At 45.7% G+C, this 16,311-nt stretch overlaps 2 protein-coding genes across 2 annotated transcripts in view; one reads left to right on the top strand and one right to left on the bottom strand.

The window, feature by feature from the left end:
- The first annotated feature begins 6 nt into the window (after positions 1-6).
- tspan12 (tetraspanin 12) lies at positions 7-7,121 on the top strand. Its single transcript, XM_024287403.2, has 7 exons — positions 7-165; positions 391-473; positions 1,286-1,421; positions 4,077-4,142; positions 5,929-6,036; positions 6,109-6,252; positions 6,324-7,121. The coding sequence occupies exons 1-7, from the start codon at positions 100-102 to the stop codon at positions 6,546-6,548; spliced, it is 828 nt and encodes a 275-aa protein (XP_024143171.1). The 5' UTR covers positions 7-99; the 3' UTR covers positions 6,549-7,121.
- A 5,530-nt stretch (positions 7,122-12,651) lies between these two features.
- The window catches only part of LOC112152813 (potassium voltage-gated channel subfamily D member 2), a 15,694-nt gene continuing 12,034 nt past the window's right edge, over positions 12,652-16,311 (bottom strand). The window contains exons 3-5 of the mRNA XM_024282612.2: positions 15,637-15,732; positions 14,973-15,205; positions 12,652-14,473 (exon numbers count right to left, since the gene is read on the bottom strand). Coding sequence (XP_024138380.2) covers positions 14,287-14,473; positions 14,973-15,205; positions 15,637-15,732 — 516 coding nt within the window. The 3' untranslated portion in view covers positions 12,652-14,286. The remainder of the gene's footprint in view (positions 14,474-14,972; positions 15,206-15,636; positions 15,733-16,311) is intronic.

The following is a 16,311-nucleotide window of genomic DNA, read 5'->3' as shown; positions in this document are numbered from 1 at the left end:
GGGGGGGGGGGGGGCGATTCTGCCGGGAACGCACGAGGAGAAACTCCCGCCGCTCCGAATTCGTCCCGCCGTGATGAGCCGCGCGGAGCTGCTGTCAGGATGGCCCGAGAGCACGCGGTCAGGTGTCTGCGCTACCTGCTGCACGCGCTCAACCTGCTGTTCTTGGTGAGAAAACACACACGCACGCGCTGATGGGGGAGGGGCTTGTGGTCTGATCTACAGAGCAGATGGTCAGTGTGTGGGGGGTGGGGGGTCAGATCAGACCCATAATCAATGTGCGTGACCTCCTCGGGGTGGGGGTGGGATGTTTAGGGCGCATGCGCGTGTCACATTCTGTGCTGGTATTTGTGGAGCAGAAACTGATCCGTGTTCGTGTGTGTGCGCGTCCAGCTGATGGCGGTGTGCGTGCTGGGCGTGGCCGCGTGGATCAGAGACTCCCTGAACTCCATCCTGACCCTGGCAGCCCACACCAGGTGAGTCCACCTGTCCACGAGCGGCTCCTGCAGGTGATGTTCAGATCCTGAGATCAGGTTCAGATTTTGAGATCAGGTTCAGATTTTGAGATTAAGTACCTTTTAATTAATTTAATTCACAATATTATTATCAATAAAAGAGATTTTGTATAGAAATTTTTGTTTCTTCAGTGACGATTTCTTTTACCTTCCTGTGGAACTAGTCATGGTCAGGGAACAGTTCATGGTGGCGTTTCATTTATTACAAAAATATTTGGTTACACAAATGAAAACAATACATTTTTCTAAAAGACTAAGACTTTTTATTTTTATACAAGAAGGATGATGAAGCTGTATTGGACTGAAACTGGATGTTTTTGATGGTTTTAAAGTGTTGTTGCCGGCTGAGGTCACGCCTTGAATTCAGAGTTTTGAACCTGGATTGAACCAGGGTCATTGTGGAGTATTTTGTGTTTTTCTGTTTTTGTTTTGATTTGTTTTTTTGTTTAATTGTTATTGTATTTGTCGTACTACTTTTGTTTTACATTTTTTGTGGTGAATGTATACATGTACGAGTATCTTTGTTTATGTATCGCATTTGTGGCTTTAAGAAAGTGGGACCCCAGGAAGATTAGCTGCTGGCATGTCCACTAGCTAATGGGTATCCTTAAAACAAACAAATAAACCTGATTCTGGATCTAAGAAACGATCCGTCCAGATTCTGGCCGCTAGCTGATGGCGTTCTGAAGACGGCAGTCCCTCGCCCAGCGTTGGCGGTCTGTTCTTATGTCTCTGTGTTCTGGACCTTCAGCTGTGAACTGTTTGTGCTGCAGGCTGGAGGAGGCCGCCGTCCTCACCTACTCCCCCGCCGTCCACCCCGTCATCATCGCTGCTTCCTGCTTCCTCATCCTGGTGGCCATGGTGGGTTACTGCGGCACTCTGAGATGCAACCTGCTGCTGCTGTCCTGGGTAAGAACACCACGCCAGAGTCCAGTTCTGATCCAAACCCTGTTAGCTTCCAGACTGTCTGTCATTGAAGAACCTGCAACAGTCTTCTTTGGACAGTGGTGTTTCTCCTGGAGTTCAGCTCTTTTATTCTACCACATTTACGAGTCAGATGGTTTGGAAGCATTCAGACCGAAGCTTCTGCAGACAGAGAGGATGGAAGGAAAACCCTGACTCTAGACCACAAGTCAAAGTCAAGGCCCGAGGGCCGAATCCGGGCCTTTGGGTAATTCTATCCGGCCCTCCAGATCATTTTATTTTATTGTTATTAATGTCCCAATGGTATCTGCTAACTTGTATAATTTTGACAAAAGATATTGTTATTGAGGGTAAAAATATTGAAGTTATTTAAGGTTTAAGTTGATTTATTCTGGAATAATATTCCTGCCTCTTTATTATTCGTAATGTTTAAAGTTTTAAAAATTAGCATTCTGCTAGCTTTTTGGACTATTTTAGCATTTACTAAGATTTTTTTAGGCTATTTTGGAGTTTAGCTAATATTTCAGCTACACGCTAGCTGTTATGGCTAATTTGGACTTTTCAGTTTTTTAGTTCATTTTGGTGTTTAGCCAATATTTTGGATACAAGCTAGTTTTTTTGGCTAATTTACTCTTTTTTGTTTTTTTTTAAGTTCATTGTGGTGTTTAGCAAATATTTCAGCTACATGGTAGCTGTTTTGGCTAATTTGGGCTTTTTTCACTTTTTTAGGCTGTTTTGGAGTTTAGTTAATATTTCAGGTACTTGCTAGCGGTTTTGGCAAACCTACGTTTTTTTGTTTTTTTCAAGGCTAATTTAGCATTTAACTAATCTTTTAGCTGGCTATCAGCTTTAGCGTTTTTAGCCATCAATTTCAGCATCTTCAGCTATCAGCACTAGCATCTTTAGCTGCCAAATTCAGCTTACAGCATTCACACTAGCATTATCACAGGTAATATATCTAGTTCATAATTCTGTTAAAAAGTTAAGGTTTTGAAGTTTTAAAAATGTGGTTTTAGTGTTCAGTAAATGCTTATCTTGTTCGGCCCGCGACTTTAGGTGTGTTTTTTGTACGATTGAGTTTGACACCTCTGCTCTAAACAAATCCTGGTCCACTGGATTCAGAGACATCTGCTGTAAAAGGTCACCTGGGTGAAGAGCACACCTGTCACCTGCTGATGACATCATCACATTGACATGTTAGCTACGTCATGAACTTCGAGCTGTCTGAGGTCTATCTCCAGGACGGAACGCAAAAGGGGCCGGCCTAAAGGTCGACCTGAGTGACCAGGTGTGGAGAGGGTCAGTGTGACGTTGAGGTTTCCCTCTCCCAGAAACCAACTGGTCACATGACCAGCCTGTCATTGTGTTTCGGGTCAGAGTTGGATTCTGAATCTTCCTGTCACAGACGTCCTGTCTCACAGCAGACGTCCTGTCTCACAGCAGACGTCCTGTCTCACAGCAGACGTCCTGTCTCACAGCAGACGTCCTGTCTCACAGCAGACGTCCTGTCTCACAGCAGACGTCCTGTCTCACAGCAGACGTCCTGTCTCACAGCAGACGTCCTGTCTCACAGCAGACGTCCTGTCTCACAGCAGACGTCCTGTCTCACAGCAGACGTCCTGTCTCACAGCAGACGTCCTGTCTCACAGCAGACGTCCTGTCTCACAGCAGACGTCCTGTCTCACAGCAGACGTCCTGTCTCACAGCAGACGTCCTGTCTCACAGCAGACGTCCTGTCTCACAGCAGACGTCCTGTCTCACAGCAGACGTCCTGTCTCACAGCAGACGTCCTGTCTCACAGCAGACGTCCTGTCTCACAGCAGACGTCCTGTCTCACAGCAGACGTCCTGTCTCACAGCAGACGTCCTGTCTCACAGCAGACGTCCTGTCTCACAGCAGACGTCCTGTCTCACAGCAGACGTCCTGTCTCACAGCAGACGTCCTGTCTCACAGCAGACGTCCTGTCTCACAGCAGACGTCCTGTCTCACAGCAGACGTCCTGTCTCACAGCAGACGTCCTGTCTCACAGCAGACGTCCTGTCTCACAGCAGACGTCCTGTCTCACAGCAGACGTCCTGTCTCACAGCAGACGTCCTGTCTCACAGCAGACGTCCTGTCTCACAGCAGACGTCCTGTCTCACAGCAGACGTCCTGTCTCACAGCAGACGTCCTGTCTCACAGCAGACGTCCTGTCTCACAGCAGACGTCCTGTCTCACAGCAGACGTCCTGTCTCACAGCAGACGTCCTGTCTCACAGCAGACGTCCTGTCTCACAGCAGACGTCCTGTCTCACAGCAGACGTCCTGTCTCACAGCAGACGTCCTGTCTCACAGCAGACGTCCTGTCTCACAGCAGACGTCCTGTCTCACAGCAGACGTCCTGTCTCACAGCAGACGTCCTGTCTCACAGCAGACGTCCTGTCTCACAGCAGACGTCCTGTCTCACAGCAGACGTCCTGTCTCACAGCAGACGTCCTGTCTCACAGCAGACGTCCTGTCTCACAGCAGACGTCCTGTCTCACAGCAGACATCCTGTCTCACAGCAGACGTCCTGTCTCACAGCAGACATCCTGTCTCACAGCAGACATCCTGTCTCACAGCATGCCGGTTGTTCTGCTCACGCTCCTCCTCCTGTCTCCAGTACTTCTGCAGCCTCCTGGTGATCTTCTGTGTGGAGCTGGCCTGCGCGGTGTGGACCTACGAGGAGGTGAGCACAAACACCTGCACGTGCAGATCAGACACTTGAACACTATCCCAGAAACCAGGAGTCCAAAGTCCAGATCAGAGTCAAGACGAGCTTCCAGAGCAGACGGAGAACCACAGAACCGTCTGAGTCCAGTTTTATCTTCCGAGGGTTTCAGCTCTGTTCCTGGTAGACTGTGTGGATCGGGTCTCACCATTTCCTCCCAAACGTACATGTAGTCCTCCAAAAACTGCTGCAGGAAGTCCCTCAAAAACTCCTGCTGATACTCCTGTTGATCTTTAGGGGTTTTGAGCTCTTGTTGCCTCCAGGCTGCAGGATTCTCCTCCAAACATCAGAATTCTTCGTTTTCAGCAGACACAGATTCCTAATGTAATCTAGAAGAGTCTGGGAGTTCCTCTGGCTCCTCACAGGTTGTGTGATGTCAGTACGTCGCTCTGGCGTTGTGATTGGCTGCAGCTTCCTGTGCTGCTGTCAGCAGCTGTGGCGTCTGGTGACTCTCAGCTCACTCAGAACGGTTTCCAAGAATATCCAGAAATGTCAACCATGTCCTGCAGCTCATCTTTCAGCCGCAGCAGGAGCTTTCCAGAGCTGAAGCTCAGGATGAGGGTCTCAAGAGTCCTGAACGGAATCATCGTCCTCCAGCCGAGATGCAGGCAGAACTGCATTTACCGAGTCTAGAGTCTAGTTAAAGAGTCTAGTTCCAGAGACTAGTTCTAAAGTCTAGTTCCAGTGTCTATTTCCAGAGTCTAGTTCTAGAGTCTAGTTCTAGAGTCTAGTTCCAGAGTCTAGTTCTAGAGTCTAGTTCTAGAGTCTAGTTCCAGAGTCTAGTTCCAGAGTCTAGTTCCAGAGTCTAGTTCTAGAGTCTAGTTCCAGAGTCTAGTTCCAGAGTCTAGTTCCAGAGTCTAGTTCCAGAGTCTAGTTCCAGAGCCTAGTTCCAGAGTCTAGTTCCAGAGTCTAGTTCTAGAGTCTAGTTCCAGAGTCTAGTTCCAGAGCCTAGTTCCAGAGTCTAGTTCCAGAGTCTAGTTTTAGAGTCTAGTTCCACAGTCTAGTTCCAGAGTCTAGTTCTAGAGTCTAGTTCTAGAGTCTAGTTCTAGAGTCTAGTTCTAGAGTCTAGTTCCAGAGTCTAGTTCTAGAGTCTAGTTCTAGAGTCTGGCTCTAGAGTCTAGTTCCAGAGTCTAGTTCTAGAGTCTAGTTCCAGAGTCTAGTTCCAGAGTGTAGTTCCAGAGTCTAGTTCCAGAGTCTAGTTCTAGAGTCTAGTTCTAGAGTCTAGTTCCAGAGTCTAGTTCCAGAGTCTAGTTCTAGAGTCTAGTTCTAGAGTCTAATTCTAGAGTCTGGCTCCAGAGTCTAGTTCCAGAGTCTAGTTCTAGAGTCTTGCTCCAGAGTCTAGTTCTAAAGTCTAGTTCTAGAGTCTAGTTCTAGATCCTTCAGTGTAGACGCAGGTTGAAGCTCCAGACAAACTTTAGAGTTTGAGAGTAAAGATTGAGGTAGTTCTAAATTGAATCTGCTGTTTCTCACTCTTAAAATTATTTGAACTGAGTTAACTTTAATATATTTGATCATATTTTATTTGAGCGTTAAAACATTGAAATTCACCCATTTTATTGCTGATAGTGCATGTGTTTGTGTGTGATATTTTAGGTTGTGTTTGATCGCGTTTTCATTGTGTGTCTTTGTAGGTTTTTTTTTTATTGCGCATCTTTGTGAATGTTTTTATTGTGTGTTTGTTTATTGTGTTTTTATTGTGTTTGTGGTTTTTAATGTGTTTTATTGTGTGTTTTTATTGTGTCAGCCCTCAGTGCAGCGCTCTGACATGATCAGCCTGAAGCCCCGCCTTCATAACTTTGGCCTGCAGCATCATCAGTGGCTGACGCACACCTGGAATCACTTCCAGACAGAGGTGACACGTCTGCATCCCACCTTCACACAGGTGGTGTGGTCATGTGACCTGTGAGTGACAGGTGTGCCTCAGTTCCAGTGTTGTGGGGTGATCTACTTCACCGATTGGCTGGAGCTGACAGAGATGGAGTGGCCTCCGGACTCCTGCTGCACCAATCAGTATCCAGGGTGCGCTCGCCACGCCTACTTCCACGACCTCAGCGACCTTTACCAAGAGGTGAGGCTGCTGCTTCTGATTGGACAATCAGCCCTGAGGCTCCTCCCCTCACAGCTGTCATTGTGTTTCAGGGCTGCGGTCCAAAGATCTACAGTTTCATCCGCGGGACTCAGCAGCTGCAGATCCTGCGCTTCCTGGGCGTGTCCCTGGGCGTGGCTCAGATCCTGGCCATGGCTCTGACCGTCACGCTGCTGTGGGCGCTCTACTTTGGACAGAGGTCTGCCAAGCAGGACTCACAGACACCCCCTGCTGGTCTGGAGGATCCTGGACCCTCAGATGGTCTGATCTCAGTCTGAAGATTCAGAACCAGAGGAAGCTCTTCTCCGTTTCACACCAACACTCGGTTCTGGTTGGTCTGGACGATCGTCCAGAAAATCTCCTTCATGGAATCATAACCGGTCTCCTCACAGAACTCCTGATCAAACAGGAGTGAGGAGAGAAGAAACATGGACTAAGACCCGGATGTGGAAGTCTGACAGATCTCAGCCTTCAGGAGGACGGAGATCGTCTTCAGATGATCAACCAAACATGAAAGAAGCAGCTCAGCTTCAGGTGGATGTGATCAGTCTGAGTTTTGACATAAAGCTTCAAAGAGTCCTCTGGAGGAAACAGAAACAGATCTTCTCCAGCAGAATAGTTCTCTGTGGATCTGTGGATCTCTGTGGATCTCTCTGGATCTGTGTGGATCTGTGTGGATCTCTGTGGAACTCGAACATAAAAGGAGGAAATGTAGAGCATCAGCTGCTTCTTCTCATTGAAGTTTGTAAAATAAGCGATTACATTCAGTCAGAGTCAATCTGATGTGCATTTTTCAGTTTGATGAATCGCATTAAAAGAACCTGAGACCTGGTTTCTGGTTTATCATTCTGTTTTCTGGTTTGTCATTCTGATTTCTGGTTTGTCATTCTGGTCTCTGGTTTGTCATTCTGATTTCTGGTTTGTCATTCTGTTTTCTGGTTTGTCATTCTGGTTTCGTTGACCTTTCTTTGCAGGTTCTAAACTAGATAAAGGGATGAGCTGAGTTCAGAGAAACCCTTCAGGGAAGGAAGCTCAGAGAGAACAGGATTGTGGGTAAACATCTCTGAGGAGATAAGTCAGGATTTCTGAAAAAATCCTGACTTATCTGGTTTTGATTACCTGGATCAGCCAATAAGGAGCTTCGATGGAAGGTTGGTTAGAAACATGCAGGACACCGGCCCTCGAGGCCTGACTTTCGACACCTTTGCTATAGACCAGGGGTGCCCAAATTTGGCCCGCTGAAGGTCAACTGTGGCTGCTGAAGCCGTGTGTGTTTTGCAACCGAACATGTTGTCCGCAACACATTTGCACAAGTGCTCTTTGAATTACCGTAGTTTCTGAACGGTTTGCTCTATTTTAAAAATTCCAACAGTTTCTGACAGCCGAGACATTGTACTTTCTTGTCAATATTGAGTCGTTATGGTCATTTTACCCAGAAGCCTGTTCGGTGCGGCTGTGTTTACCGGTGAGACAGACGGAGCGGGGGAGAGATGCAGAGAGCGGAGCGATCAAAAAGTTTTTATAACAGTGAAAACAGCAAGAAAAATGTCTGAAAGACGATAGTGGGAAATATAACCTTCATGGAGGTTCAGAGAAGACTTTGAGACCGAAGGAGCAACGGAAGGAGTCATTTATGGAGAGAAAAGGTAACGTTTGTGGAGCTGCATTTCTGTGTTTTTCCTTAAGGAATCAAGCAGTTACTGGCTACTTTTTACTCTGAAATACAAATTGTGTGAGAGAAATATCATTCAAATGTCAGACTAAATTTTCACTCATAAATTATAAGCTATGTTATAAAATAAGTACACTGCTCACAAAAATTAAATGAACACTTTTTATTGGTCCTGGCATAAATTGAATTAAACCTGTCTGATAATATTCAATTTCAGCTGTATTGGTTATCATGGAAATAACCACAGGTTCACTTCAGTGGCAACAATTAGGAAACCCTCAGAACAGGACTGGTGTTACATGTGGAGGTCATTTCAAGTTTCTCCCTCTTGATCATCTCACAGAGATGCAGATGCTCTGAACTTCGGCGTACGACGGCCCTCTACCCAGCAAGCAGCGACTACCGAGCCCGGAAAGCCCTCCTAACCCGGACCGCTTCCCGGTGAGCGTAAACCAGCGCTTGTTGTTGTATCATGATGCCTTCTACCTCTTCGGCTCCCAGCCCTCTTTCCTGCCCCACTTGTCATATGTTTAGTCAGGATCCCACCTCATTTAATGAAGACAATGGTCGTTGTGTTAACTGTAGTCTGATCTCAGACCTGTTATCCAGGCTCAAACAGCTGGAAGCGCGTCTTAGCTCAATGGAAGCTAAACCAGCTAGCCATGTTGTTGTTACTCGGAGCGCTAGCCGCGCTAGTAAAGCTGACTTAGCTAGCATCCCACCGCCCTCTCAGCAGTCGGGGAATCCCCAGAATGAGTTTGTACCGGTGGGGAGGAAACACAGAGCTAAACCGAAGCACGTAGAGCGCCCGGAGCTCCCTGTATGTAACAGGTTTTCTCCCCTCAGTAACGCACCAACTGAACCGAAAACCCTGGTCATCGGCTCCTCCGAGGTCAGACACGTAAAGCTAAAGGGAGCTACAGTTAGATGTTACCCGGGAGCCAGAGTTGGTGACATCGAAGGAAACCTCCGAATGTTAGCCCAGAGTAAGGCGAGGTTCCGTCGGGTCGTAATTCACGCAGGTGGCAACGACGCCCGACGAAGACAATCAGAGATTCTTAAACTAAACGTAGAATCGGTGTGTAAACTGGCTAAATCTGTGTCAGACACAGTAGTTTTCTCTGGTCCTCTCCCAAACGTGGTCAGTGATGAAATGTACAGCCGCTTTTCATCTTTTAACCGCTGGCTAGCTAAATGGTGCCCAGAAAATGGCGTTAGCTTTGTGGATAACTGGAGCATGTTTTGGGGAAAGCCCGGCCTCATGCGCAGAGATGGCATTCATCCCAGTTTGGACGGAGCGGCTCTTCTGTCCAGAAACATTTCTGCTAGCTTTAGCCATGCAGCCTGACAACTCAGAGAGGAGACCCGGGGAGAGAGCAGTAGTTTAAAACTCTCCCCTGAGCGGCCTTTAGCACCGATGCTAACCCCAAACAGGGCTAGCCCAGCAGCTCCTAGTGTTAGCTTATGTACTGGAAGGCAAATGAACGGAATGAATCACAGTAACAAAAATTATGATGTCATTAAATGTGGGCTACTAAACATTAGATCAATTTCCTCAAAGTCCCTATTAGTTAATGAATTGATTAATGATAATAAACTTAACCTGCTAGCTCTAACAGAAACCTGGCTAAAACAGGATGATTATGTTCGGCTAAATGAAGCAACCCCCCCTAGCTATAATAACTATCAGAAATCCAGGATTACTGGGAAAGGAGGTGGGTTAGCAGTAATTTCAGAGTCATGCTTGATCCTTAACATTAAAGTTAAACACATTTATAATTCATTTGAGAGCATTGTACTGTCTATAAATCACCCAAACAGAAAGACTCAAAAAGCAGTTTTATTTATAATTATTTATCGCCCTCCCGGCCCGTATTCGGAATTTTTATCTGAGTTTTCAGAATTTTTATCAAATATTATTTTAGATTCTGACAAAATCATAATTTCAGGAGATTTTAATATTCATTTTGATGATTCCAGTGACTGTCTTGGAAACGCATTTGCGGCTTTAATAGAAAATGTTGGTTTCACACAACATGTAAATCAACCTACTCACTGTCACAAGCACACCCTGGACCTTGTTTTAACTCATGGAGTTGAGATTAGCCAGCTGAATGTCCTTCCTCATAACCCCATACTCTCAGATCATTTTCTAATTACCTTTCAGTTTAAATTAGAAAATGCTACTGCTCCAATAAATAAGAAAGAGCTTAAACGAACATTATCTGACCGTTCTGTGTCCGAATTTAAACTCGCAGTCCAACCAATGTTTAGTAACATGTTGGATAAATATTCTCAGAGCACTTTAAGCCCCGTTGATAATGATCAGTTTGTCAATGATACCATGCAAGCCCTCAGAGGAACACTTGATGCTGTTGCCCCTCTGAAGCTTAAGCTTGTTAGACAAAACAGAGTAGCACCGTGGTTTAACGCTGAAACACGTTCCCTAAAACAAATAACTCGTAAATTAGAAAGAAAATGGCGCCGTTCCGGATCAGAGCACTCTCTGAATGCTTGGAAATGTAGCCTCTTAAGTTATAAAAAATCCCTGCGTAAAGCGAGAACTCAATATTACTCAACTTTAATAGCAGAAAATGCAAATAATCCAAGATTTCTCTTTAGTACTATAGCCAGGCTGACCAGCAGCCACAGCTCGGTTGAACCACATATTCCTGCTACTATCAGCTCTGAAGATTTCCTTCAATTCTTTGATAATAAAATCTCAAATATTAGACAGAAGCTAAATGTGGTTATTCCCACTATCGACCCAAAGCAGGCAGAAGTCGTAGAAATAAAGGCATCCATAGAAACGTCTGTAACATTAGACTGCTTTACTGCTGTGGACCAAGCAGAAATAGCATCAGTTATTACGTCTTCTAAAACCTCCACTTGTCTCTTAGACCCAATCCCCACTAAACTTTTTAAAGAAATCTTCCCCCTTATTAGTGAATCCATATTAACCATAATAAATACCTCTCTAGAGACTGGTTATGTGCCTCAGTCTTTTAAATATGCTGTTGTTAAACCTCTCTTGAAAAAACCCAGCCTGGATCCTGACATTCTAGCCAACTATAGACCAATATCTAATCTCCCATTCATATCTAAAATCCTAGAAAGAGTTGTAGTAAAGCAGCTGCAGTGCCACCTACAGGACAATAATCACTTTGAAGATTTTCAGTCAGGGTTCAGACCTCACCATAGCACTGAAACTGCACTGGTCAGAGTTACTAATGACTTGCTATTGGCTTCAGAAAAGGGACTAATCTCTGTTCTGGTCCTGTTAGACCTGAGCGCAGCCTTTGATACCATCGACCACAGCATCTTACTCCAGAGACTAGAGCATGACATAGGGATCAGGGGATCTGCCCTCCAGTGGTTTGAATCCTATTTATCTGATAGATACCAGTTTGTTAATGTAAATGGACAGTCCTCTCATTGTACTAGAGTTAGCTACGGAGTCCCTCAGGGCTCAGTTCTAGGGCCCATTCTGTTCACGCTTTACATGCTGCCCTTAGGAAACATAATCAGGAAACATAGCATTAACTTTCACTGTTATGCAGATGATACACAGCTGTATTTATCCATTAAACCTGACCAGAATGACCACCTAGAGAAACTGAATTCATGCATCAGAGACATTAAGACCTGGATGACAATTAATTACCTCCTCCTGAACCCAGAAAAAACTGAGGTCATGATACTGGGTCCTAAACACCTGAGAGATGCTCTCTCAGATCAGATAGTCTCCCTGGATGGTGTAAATGTTGCCTCCAATTCTTCAGTCAGAAACTTAGGGGTTTTATTTGACCAGGATTTATCATTTAAGGCTCACATATCTCAAGCTTGTAAAACTGCATTTTTTCATCTACGTAATATAGCTAAGATCAGGAATATGTTATCTAAAAGTGACGCTGAAAAACTCATCCATGCATTTGTTACGTCTAGACTGGATTACTGTAACTCTTTACTGATAGCATGCCCGAAAAGTTCTTTAAAAAGTTTTCAGCTTGTCCAGAATGCAGCAGCAAGATTGTTAGCAGGAACTAGTAGAAGAGAACACATCACTCCTGTGTTAGCTTCTCTCCACTGGCTCCCAGTTGAATCTAGGATCAAGTTCAAAATCCTCCTGTTAACCTATAAGGCTCTGAATGGTGTGGCCCCATCCTATATTAGAGATCTCATAGTTCCTTACCAGCCAATCAGAACACTTCGCTCACAGAATGCAGGACTGCTTGTAGTTCCTAGAATTTCTAAAAGTACAGTTGGAGGTAGAACCTTCAGCTATCAAGCTCCTGTTCTATGGAATAAGCTCCCAGCTCATGTCAGAGAGGCAGGTACAGTTTCTACCTTCAAAACTAGCCTTAAAACATTCCTCTTTGGACAGGCGTTCTGCCAGACTAGCTAGTAATCAGAGAATATTCCCTCTCCTGTGGTCCTTGTGAGGCTAGATTAATAAATTAATATTGATGCGTTTAAATATAAATTTAGATTTTCCATCAGCGTTATTTTTCAGATCAGCTCTGGGGTTCTGTTCTCTATTCTCATCTACTTCTCCTCTCTTCTATTCTTTATTATTTATTGTATTTAGTTCTCCATGCTTTTGTTGGTGCAGTTCCATTCACATGTTGTTCTTCTTTCCCACTCTCCTCTGGGGAGCGGGAGAGATTTCAGATCCCCGGTGGATCGCCCGCGCTCCCAATACAAGCAACAGAACCAATGGGAAGAACCAAAAAGAAACAGGAGAGGGCAGCAAAGGGAACTGTCAGGGCCTGACAAAATTCCTGACAAAAACAGTTTGATACTGGACACATTTAAACTTTCAACAAACAAAACCTGTTTTTCATGTACATTTGCACTGTTTTTCTCTCTAAAAATTCTAAAACGCATCTTCCAATTTTTATTTTTTTTAATTGGTCCAAGACTATTGTGAAATAGAAAACATTGTAAAATGATGATAGATATTGAAAATTCAGGTTCTTCTCGGAAAAGGACCAAAAGCACACAATTGTAGGACATTTTTAGACCTTTTCATAGTCAAAATTACCAAAAAAGTCCAGGCAGACATTTCGAGGTCTAGGCGTTGAAGAGTTAAACCTCTTACCCGTTTCTCATTACTTCTCTTTTCAAAACTCTACGGTTGTAATATACTTATAAGTTTCAAAGAAAAATATTACGTACTTTTTATTAATACTGATTTGTGTTACCTTAATGAATACAGACTCAAAATAAATACGTTAAATAATATTCTTTATTTTCTCCTTTTATTTCATGACAGGAAAAATGTTGTATTTGGCCCGCGGACCAGGATCCCATTTAGATTTTGGCCCTTAGAGCAAAAAAGTTTGGGCACCCCTGCCACAGACCTGGTTCACAGTCACTGGAGACTGGAGTGCGGTCTAGAAGCTCTGCTGGTTTTGCAATTAAAACTGCTTTAATTTTTTACTGCTCACCTGGATCAGGTGTGTTCAGTCAATCAGCTGCTAAACCAGGAGGCCCAGGGTCAGAGAAGCCTGTTGTATAGTACATGTATGTCATATCTACAGTAAATGATTCAGTACTTATTGCATAAAGACCGGGTTGTGGGGGCAGCAGTCTAAGCAAAGATACCCAGACTTCCCTCTCTCCGGTCCCTTCCTCCAGCTCCTCTGGGGGACCCGGAGGACACCCAAGACACTCTGGAGAGACCTAGTCTCTCCAGAGTGTCTTGGGTCTCCTCCCAGTGGGACATGCCCAGAACACCTGTCCAGGGAGGCGTCCACCCGGCCCAGATGCCCAGTACTAATAGTAATTCTGTGACGAGAGCTGTCTTTCCAGCACTTATCACAGCAGAGATCTAATGGTGGAACGTGTTTGCTGATTGTGTCAGAACTCCAGCAGATGTACTCTCTGTCCGTTCTCCTTGCTAGTAAAAACCGAATCTCTGTCTTTCTTGTAGTTACAAAGAAATGTTTCATGTTGTTTAAACCTAATGATAGTATAAGTTAGTGCATTTATAGTATTTGTTTAGTACATTTAATCTCATCATCATGCAGGTAGGCATGCACCGCTACGTGTATTCTGCTGGTTTCATTTCAGACGGTTCTGGTAGGAAGGTTCATGCATTGAAACACATCACGCATCTGAGACGGGAGCTGCAGTCCTGGAGGACTGGTGTCCAGCTGCTTTGTCTGAGGCCCCGCCCCTTTCTGATCACATGGATTGGGTCTGCTCTGTGCTCTTGCATCATGGCAGGTTCTCCTCTTCAGAGGAAGCATCAGTGGTGGTTGATAACCAGATCAGAACCTGATCCTCGGTTCAGATTACATTTCGTGAGTTCTGGACGTAGTGAAGGTGCACCGGTCCATCTAGAGGGCAGACCCCTGGATGGTGTTGGTCTGAGAGGGGTCAGAGAAACTGGCCAGGTCGTTGCCCTCAGATGGGCTTCCAGGTGTGGTTCTGGGCGCGGTTCTGCTCATGACCGCAGCAGAAAGGTACGACTGCTCACAGTTCAGGGACAGCGTCTCGTTCAATTTGGCGTTTAGACCGGATCGACTGAAACGAGAAGAGAAAGACAACGGTGAGTTGGTGGGTCAGAGCCAGGACTGGATCTCAGCTCTGGAGACACCAGCAGGAGTCGAAGGTTTTAGTGGACGTTCAGGAGACTTTCCTTTCACACAGAACTCTCAACCTCAGAGCTGGAAGCCCAGAGACCACCAGCATTCTGAATCACTTCCTGATTGGAACCTACGGGCTTTAGAAGAACCTTCTGCAGAACTTTAGGAGTTGCAAACTCTGTCACCTCATGAGTCTGCAGAACACTTCTTCATGTTTCCAGACAGAAGAAGTTTTGTGTCTTAATTCCTGGTGTCAAAGATGGAAGCAGTGAGGTTCTTCTGTCTTCTTCCCTGATGGTAACAGAACAGCACAAACCTTCTGGACTCGTGTGGGACGTCTCAGCCTTCTGAGTTTCACAGAGGACCTGCTGTCCGGTCAGGACCCCCTCCCTGAGTGTATAAGGTGATGGGACTGAACCAGGATGAGATGTAGTCACCTGCTGGGCCTCTCCCGGAGCTGGATGCTGCTGAGTTCCTGGATCCTGGCCTGCAGGCCAACACACATGTTGGAGTTTGGAACGGTGAAGCGTTTTCTCTTCATCCGGGTGCAGCAGGAAAGGCCACCAGGCGATGAAGACGAGGAGATAGAGGAAGAGTGGGACAGCTGCCTCAGGAGGGTTCTGTCTCTGCAGCTCATCTCCTGCATTTTCTCGTTGGTTAATCTGTGGTCCTGGGGACAAGCAGAGACTTCATCAAACGTTTAAGGTCAAAGCATTTGAAGAACTCTTTACTGGGATCATGAAAAATGAAAACAATCGTTTTTACAGGAAGAGGGAACATGAGAAACCGGAGAAAAACCAGGGAGTCAGGGGAGAACTGGAGAAGGCCGGGAGAGCTGGAGGTGACAGTGAAGGAGACTCTGATCACCGCAGGAACCTTCACCTTCCAGGTCTGTCCAGGTCTGCCCCGAGTCCCTGGTATTCCTCACTCATGAATGCACTAAAAGGAGCCCAGTAAGGCACAGCCAGGTTCATGGGAGTCATAAGCCGCTGCCTTGCTCAATGGCACTTTGAAACCCATGGACCAGCAGAGCAGGACCTGAATGACCTGAATCTCAGAGGGATCAGAGGTTAGCCCGTAAACATCACCGTGGACCCTCACCGTAGCAGTCTCCAGACAGGTCAGCAGGTGACGGTGCTGCACCTCAAAGCTACGGTTGGTCTTTGTCACCAGAGCTCGACCCGCTTCTTTGGATGCCTAAAAGACACAGAATACATGAACATCTTCACCAAGTGTTCTGTTAGTTCATGTATGACAGAAGAACTTCGGTCCGAGTCTTCACTGGACGTTAAACTGGGTGATAGGGGGTCAGTTCTATCAAACACAGCACAGGTCCAAGACTATCTTTGATTCTAGTCACAACATGTCTTTTTCTGGATAGATGGATGTATGATGGATGTATGAATAGATGATTGATGGATGGATGATAGATTGATGGATGGATGATGGATGGATGGATGGATGGATGGATGATGGATGGATGATTGATGGATGGATGGATGGATGGATGGATGATGGATGGATGATTGATGGATGGATGGATGGATAAACAGCTGGATGATGGATGAATCACATCTATCTGCTGCTATACCAACAATCATGAGCTCTGCTGTGGAAAAAAAGAGAACCCTGGGGTCGGCTCTCGGGGGTGGGTCCAACTCTGTTGTTGGGGGCAGGGGGGGGTAGTTCGCCATCGGGGGTCAGTCTGCCAACTGACCCCAACATATCCCCTTCCTCATACAAACATGCAATAGGGAGAAGGGGAGGGTGTCTGTA

This window comes from Oryzias melastigma, linkage group LG23 (assembly GCF_002922805.2).
Source record: "Oryzias melastigma strain HK-1 linkage group LG23, ASM292280v2, whole genome shotgun sequence".
Classification (NCBI taxonomy): domain Eukaryota; kingdom Metazoa; phylum Chordata; class Actinopteri; order Beloniformes; family Adrianichthyidae; genus Oryzias; species Oryzias melastigma.
This window is presented reverse-complemented; position numbering and strand designations above follow the sequence as displayed.